The 7,841-nt window shown below is 43.5% G+C and overlaps 1 protein-coding gene across 1 annotated transcript in view; it reads right to left on the bottom strand.

Annotated features, from left to right (window-relative positions):
* Window positions 1-468: 468 nt before the first annotated feature.
* kctd13 (potassium channel tetramerization domain containing 13) overlaps window positions 469-7,841 on the bottom strand; it is a 9,991-nt gene continuing 2,618 nt past the window's right edge. Inside the window, exons 3-7 of the mRNA XM_063220634.1 lie at window positions 7,660-7,829; window positions 7,220-7,309; window positions 5,142-5,194; window positions 2,581-2,776; window positions 469-987 (exon numbers count right to left, since the gene is read on the bottom strand). Of these exons, the coding sequence (XP_063076704.1) occupies window positions 736-987; window positions 2,581-2,776; window positions 5,142-5,194; window positions 7,220-7,309; window positions 7,660-7,829 (761 nt within the window). The 3' untranslated portion in view covers window positions 469-735. The remainder of the gene's footprint in view (window positions 988-2,580; window positions 2,777-5,141; window positions 5,195-7,219; window positions 7,310-7,659; window positions 7,830-7,841) is intronic.

The raw sequence follows: 7,841 nt of genomic DNA, 5'->3' as shown, positions 1-7,841 counted from the left end.
TGCCTGTACACGTTTAGGATTGGTGTCTGCACTATTAGATTGGAGACAGGGCTACCGTACCTATGTTGACTAATGTGGGTTACTCAGGAGAAAACACTACCGGTGGGGGTGGCTGTGTGTGTGTGTGTGTGTGTGTGTGTGTGTGTGTGTGTGTGTGTGTGTGTGTGTGTGTGTGTGTGTGTGTGTGTGTGTGTGTGTGTGTGTGTGTGTTAGTCTATGGACAGGCTGCCACCATGGCAAGTGTGTGTTTGTGTGGTCACATCCTCATGGCAATAGAGTGTGTGTGTGGGTTTATGTGTGTGTGTGTGTGTGTATGCATGCATTTGTGTTAGATTCTTAAGTCAGCCTGCATGGGGTGTCGAAGCGTGCATATTTCTCTATGCGTGTCTGTGTGAGACACAGCCTGTGCATGCATGTGTACATGTGACAGTCTGTTGGCTGTGTGTGAGTGTGGTGTGTGTGGTGTGTGTGCATCTCCTGACTTTTGTATGTATTAGTCCTTATATACTGTGTGTGTGTGTGTGATCTGTCTCGTGACATGTCAGTGTGTGTGTGTGTGTGTGCATGCGTGTTAGTCTTTGTATACTGTGTGTGTGTGTGTGTGTGTGTGTGTGTGTGTGTGTTAGTCCATGTAGACAGTGTGTGTGCGTGGACATGTGTGATGCGTCTCCTGATGTCTGAGTGTGTGTGTGTGTGTGCGTTAGTGCTTTTCTACTGTGTGTGTGTCTGTATGTTTTAGTCCTTGTAGACAGTGTGTGTGTGGTCGTGTGTGATGTGTCTCCTGACGTGTATCCTCCTGACTCGGTCTCGTCTGTCTCGGGGTCTCTCCCCGGCCCCGCCTCCCTCCTCATCTGATTGGCCGTTGCTAGCCGACGAGCTGATTCCGGAATCCAACAAGGCCACGCCTCCGGCACCCGAGCCCCGCCCACTCTCGTAGATCAGGATGTTTAACGTCTCTTCAAATATGCGAGCTTCTGGGAACTCCACCTGCGCGCGCGCGCACGCACACACACACACACACACACACACACACACACACACACACACACACACACACACACACACACACACACACACACACACACACACACACACACACACACAGGATATTTAACTCAATTCATTTAATTTAATACATTTCGATTCAAATAATTTTAACGAAATGCCTTGAAAGTATAGAAGAAATGTCCACAAATATAAAACAAACCCCTGATCACCACAAGCACTTAAGTTTTGATTTCACAATTTTTTTTTGCAATCTTGCTTGTGTTTTTATTACCTTTTTGTTCTACGAGGCATACGGTTCTTGCCATTATCTTTGCTCCCGTCCTCCCTTGTGCTTGTGGCTTTGTGTGATGACGTCGCAAGACGTCATTGACGGCAGAAGTTGAACTCAATATCTCGCAAAAGCGAAATTCAAAAAGGTCATTTTCTCATTTGCAATCGGGATGTTGAATGAGGGAAAAGTTCCACAAAAGTTGTTGCGACTAGGCTGACAGCGGGGAAACTTGATTGTTTTCTCTACAGAGGTGAGGCGTCAGCGAAGCGTTTTGTCAGAAGCAAAGGTCCAGGATGGGAGTTGGTGATAATGGAAAGAACACCTAGACCAGGGGTGTCAAACTCAAATCGACCGAGGGCCAAAATAAAAATCTGTAGCGAAGTCGAGGGCCAAACTCAACATTTAATTAAAAAAAAAAAATACTCATATTTAAATTCCCATTATAGAGTCCCATTATAGATCAATGTGCCTGCAAATTACAATATTCTGTTGCCCATTTCTGGACCTTTTCACTGTCCTGGGCCATAGTGGGCCAACTGTAATACATATTTGAAATGATCTCGCGGACCAAATAAAATGGCTCCGCGGGCCAAATTTGGCCCCCGGGCCTGAGTTTGACATCCCAGACCTAGACTCTCAATGTGCGGCTATCATGTTTGTGAGTGTGTGTGTAGGTGTGTATGTGTAGGTGTGTGTGTGTGTGTGTTACCTTGATCTGCTTCTTCTCCGTGGTGTAGACGATGGATATGTGTGCGTGTGTGTGTGTGTGTGTGTGTGTGTGTGTGTGTGTGTGTGTGTGTGTGTGTGTGTGTGTGTGTGTGTGTCAGGGCTTGACACTGGCATCTGCCAACCAACCAAATGCTGGTAAAACGTGGCTGTGGCTGGTAACAATTTCAGTGTCACTAACCAATTTGGCAGGTAGCTCATTCTATGGTATGACATATACCATATATATGGTATGCCTGCAATATACTGCACTTTGCCCCCTGTACATCAATTGTGTATCGATTGTTTGTAGAAGTTTGAGAAAAAGCTCAGTTACTCAGTTTCTATTTGTATGATTTATTTCCTTATAGAAAGCTGTGCACTAATCTTCTTGCTTTAGCACCTCATCTTCTTAAGTTAGAAAGAGTCATGATGAATAAAAAAAGAAACAATATCAAATTTGTGGCTAGTAGAATAGCTGAATGGCTAGCGACTTGGGAAAACCACTAGCCACAATGGCCAGCGAGCGAAAAAGTTAATGTCAAGCCCTGGTGTGTGTGTGTGTGTGTGTGTGTGTGTGTAGGTGTGTCTGTTACCTTGGTCTGCTTCTTCTCCGTGGCGTAGACGATGGATGTGCAGCAGACCTCAGCTATCTTGCGGCCGTCGCCGTAGAAACTCCAGCAGCAGATCTCGTCTCCCAGGACGTCCTTCATGAAGAGAACGCGGCCGCTGAAGCGAAGACCCAGCTTATCGAACAGCTCAATGTTCTTCAAGAGGTTATCGTCTGAATTACTAAACCAAAGAAAATAAACAGAGACAAACTTTCAGAGATGCATGTGCGCACAGACACACACACACACACACACACACACACACACACACACAGTCCTAGGGGTGGGCCAACTGGCCACCTGGGAGGGGATGGCACCATCTTGAAACCCTGCCCCCGATGATATATCGCAGAAATCACCAATTGGTGCTAGGGGTGGGCGATATGACGATATTAAATCGTGAATCGCGACATTGAGTAAAAGATCGTCTCGAATCTGCCAAGGTGGAGAAATCGTATAGATCGTCTTGCAGTGAGGATGTTTATTATCAGTATCAGAGTGGCGTTTTCTCACTTGTGTTGTTGTCTTCACTTTATTCTTTACATTATTGTATTCCAATTGTTCACTATATGAGAGTATCATCAGTGTGTTAACATTTTATTGACTGCAAATTACAAATTGCAAGTATATGAAAGTTGTTTTTTGTTGTTTTTATTTTTGGATGGAAGATCGTGATAAAAAAATCGAAATCGAGATTTCATGTTAAAAAATCGTGATACAACATTTTTGCCATATCGCCCACCCCTAATTGGTGCTATAAACACGGTATTCCCCTGCTATTACCACACGATTGCAATAATAACAAAGATAACAACACATAAACATAACATAAATAACAAAAACTCCAAAGATATCTTTAAAATCTCACAGACACTGAGACATTTTCTACACACTCACACGTAAGCCTAATTTATTTTTGTCCATCTCTGACAAAAAAAACAAAACATGTAGAAATAGCAACCCATGTAAATATCCGTCGGGATGGACGGATTGCTTACGGTAAGTGCAAGACTGTGATTGGAATGTGAAACAAAGATGGCGGCCAGTCCATTTATCCATCTAAATACTTATTTCCATCTAAATACTTATTCCACCCCATCGTCTCTCGCCTTATAATTATGCTACATACATTACAGGGTTCCTACTCTAATTCAGGTATAAAATTCCATGATTTTCCATGACTTTCCAGACCCAAAACACAGAATTTCCATGATAAAAAGAAATAGCGCAACGTTTTAAAAAGTGTAAAAACTGAAGATTATCTTCACCCCTAGAGCCGACGGCGAGCTACGGCCAGACTTAAAGTGGTAGTTCGCTATTTTAGACATTAAGCCCTGTTTGTGTGACTTCTGGGGTGAAGTAGAGATGTTCTCATCACAATTTTGACATTTGGTGCTGAACGGAGCATTTGGGTATCCAAGACTGCAGCCCCCCCACCTTTACATTGACTCCAATAGAGCACTCAAGCAATCGATTATAAAATGGCATTAAACTTTTGTTTGAGAAGACATGGAACTCACCGTGTGGTCAGTGGTAGACAGCGATAAATTGACCCGAAAATTGCAGCGAAATATGCCTTCTAACTGTTGTTTAGCATTTGGCGGACCTATTTTTCCCCAGACGCCGTTGAATAGCAGTAGACATCCAGCCAGTAGGTAGCGATAGTGTGTTGTTTATGTAGACATCAAGGGGCGAGGTAGAACGGCTATCTTTGAGCGGGACTGGCTACAAAAACTACAGCTTGCATACAAACCATAGATAGTAACGTAAACAAACGCACCCCCATTTCCGGTCGCGCGGAGTAATACTAGTCAAACCAATACAATCAATGATGATGGACAATAATGAATATATCTTCTCTGGAAGCGTATTTCGCGGTGATTTTCGAGCCAGCGTATCGCTGCCCACCTCTGACCACTCGGTGAGTTTCATGTCTCTGCAAACGAAAGTTTAATGCCATTTTATGATCGATTGCTTGAGTGCTTCATTGGAGTCAATGTAAAGGTGGGGGGGCTGCAGTCTTGAATACCCAAATGCTCCGTTCAGCACCAAATGTCAAAATTGTGATGAGAACATCTCTACTTCACCCCAGAAGTCACACAAACAGGGCTTAATGTCTAAAATAGCGAACTACCACTTTAAGAGTGCTCATTGCATCCTAGAATGTTGCACATTACAGCGTGAAACCAAACCCTCTCTGGCTAAGCGTTGTAGTATAACCAGTAAGAAACAATGTTATACACGAAACAAAAAAAGTTTTTGCTTCTACACAACTGTTCAGAAAATTCCATGATATTCCATGACTTTGCTTTCCTGGTGAACCAGAAGCTATGTGTTGACGCCCAGGGCGGGGGCTGGGCTACACAGGCTACTGGTTCACCAGGAAATGACTGTGCATGCAATATGGCAAAATTCCATGACTTTCCATGACTGGAAAAGCCTTTGTGAAATTCCATGTTATTCCAGAAATTCCATAACCGTGGGAACCCTGACATTAAGTCGGACATTACTGTGGTAATATGAATGCTGAGTAGGTGTGTTGTTACCTGGTATATGAGTACTTGTTGTTTCCTCTGTTGTTCTGCAGTTTGACTACGGGCTGAAAAAGAAGAAGAGAATATGAGAGAGAGGGGAGAAGAAAAGAGAGGAGGTGAGGAGAAAAGAGAGAAGGGAGAAGAGAAGAGAGAGGGCGAGGAGAGACCAGAAATTATTGTCATGGAGTTATTCTGGTCTTCAACCATGTACCACTCACCATCGCTCTCCATCTCTCAGTGAGCGTTGTCACATGCGCAGAGTATTCAGATTTCTAAAATAACATTCCCCGTATTCTGAGGTCAAGAGAGAGGGTCCAAGGCACTCTGAAGTCTATTTAAAAGTCCTATCAGGGTTTCCCCCAGCACTTTATTGCTAAGGTGGCCACCTTGACAAGAAACACAGACCACCTTGACTAGGTCCCTGAAAAGATATAGGCCTATTATGTAATATGTTTCATGTTGTGAATGTAAGTTCTAAAGTTGCTTAGCCAAGAAATATCTCCTTTTAACGCCCAACCACCTTGACTAACAAACATTCTGGGGGAAACACTTACTACATTGTGGATGCGTGATGTCACTGCTTGATGTCCACGATATAATAGGACTTTTAAACGGACTTCAGAGTGCCTCTCTCTTGACCTCATGATATGGACACAGATTTTTGGACCTAGATGAGCACCTGACGATTTTCATGTGATTACTAGCGGTGTCAACAATAATAGATTCGGCAATGCATCGCAATGCGGGGCATGGACAATGCAATTCAATGCGGCAAGTGCCATAATCGATGCGGCATATTTTTTCAAGTTTCAATTACTTCCGTGGATATTTCCGGAGCAAATGAATGTTAAATTAAATAAAAGCACTTCAAAGCATTGAAAACTCCAAGACTGATACAGAAAATAGCCAATACAATGTTGCTCAGTATCTGACTACTTGTATTGCCTCATCATGACTGATGAAGTATTTGCTTTGCTTTCAGCAGAAATGTAATGCATTGCAATGCATTGTAGAATTTAATCGAATCGAATCAAATCGCTACGTCCCGAATCGTAATCGAATCGAATCGTGAGGGCAGTGCCAATGCTCACCACTAGTGATTACCCCACAGACTTTTTCCTCTCTCGACACTAATATTCCCAGTATTTGATTTAAAAAAAAGGTCTGCATATTACTATTAATATGACAAAAAAAGGTATTGGGAATTGTGTTCTCATTACATTATATGAACTGATTAGGGGGCCCCTTTCTGATGCCTTTGTTCTGGGCCCAGTGAAAGTGGTCAGTGGCCCTGCCTGGTACGTGAAATACGGACCGTGGTGGCAGTGGTCTATCCTTTGACTTTGGGAGGGAGGAGAGTGTGTTTAGTGGGAGTGTTTGAATGCATGAGCTTATTATAGGCCAACGCGTAGTATGCTTATGCAGTCTACTTTTCAGATATTGCAGAGAACGCTGAAGAAGGCTTAGGTCGAAACGATTGTTTGTCAAGCTAACCCACTAAAAATAAAAAATAAATAATAAAACTAAATAATAAAAAACTAGAAGCAAGCAGAGTGCAAACCTCCGCCAAGACCATGGGGTTAGAAACTGACTTGTTACTTTTTTAGTTATTTTGCTGACAGACAAACAAACAAATAGACCAACAAACCAAGGCAACCGAAAACACAACCTCCTTGGCGGAGATAAACACAAGAGTTGCAGTCGAGAGTAATGTACAAATCTGTACTCAAAGACATTTTTAAATAAAAAAATAATAATGTTTGGACTTGAGCGCACTTTCTGAAAAAAAAACAACAAAAAAAACGGTTTACATTTCAGATGCCACGAGTGTATGAGTGTACCACTTGAGGTGATGAGTCAGAATGACAGCAGTGCAGGTACTGTTGTGTAGAGTGGGTACTGTATATGCCATCTGGTATTCACAGCAGCTGCCCATGCTCATGCTCAAGTCATGAGACACAGCCAGGCTCTAACGTGGTGAATCACTGTGCGAAACTCCCAACCAAAAATAGCCCATCCGCACATCTCAAATATGAGCGCGAGTGTGTGGGGTGTGTGTGTGTGTGTGTGTGTGCGCACAGTTCTCTTACCTTCCTGCAGGTGGCAATCATGAGCTGCTCTTCTTTAGGTGTCGTGATCATCGGGATACGACACACACCTTCACACACACTCTTCCGCTTCTATTGACATACACACACACACACATTAGTCAACACTACTGATCATTGGGATACAATACACATCTTCAAATGCTTTCTAGTGTATGTATGTGTGTGTGTGTGCGTGTGTGTGTGCGTGCGTGTGTTACCTGTACAGTGTTAATGCAGTGATACGAGTCCTTGTATGGGCCTAGTGTATAGGCCTTGAGGGCGTGGGCGTGGGCGTGTGTGTGTGTGTGTTACCTGTACAGTGTTAATGCAGTGATATGAGTCCTTGTATTCTGTAGTACTGGGCCTAGTGTGTGTGTGTGTGTGTGTGTGTGTGTGTGTGTGTGTGTGTGTGTGTGTGTGTGTGTGTGTGTGTGTCTTACCTGTAGAGTGTTGATGCAAAGTGAGATGAGTCCTTGTATTCTGTAGTACTGGGCCTCCTTTAGAATCTCCTCCAGTTCTCTGGAACTCTCCGGAAGGGGAACGGAACCGTCACGCAGGAAGTTTAATATGACGCCGAAATGCCGCCCGCAACGGTCCAACACCACCCAGCCTACAACACACA

The sequence above is a fragment of the Engraulis encrasicolus genome, chromosome 17 (assembly GCF_034702125.1).
Source record: "Engraulis encrasicolus isolate BLACKSEA-1 chromosome 17, IST_EnEncr_1.0, whole genome shotgun sequence".
In the NCBI taxonomy this organism is placed as follows: Eukaryota; Metazoa; Chordata; class Actinopteri; order Clupeiformes; family Engraulidae; genus Engraulis; species Engraulis encrasicolus.
Note: the sequence above shows the minus strand (reverse complement) of the source record. Positions and strands in the feature narration are given on the sequence as shown.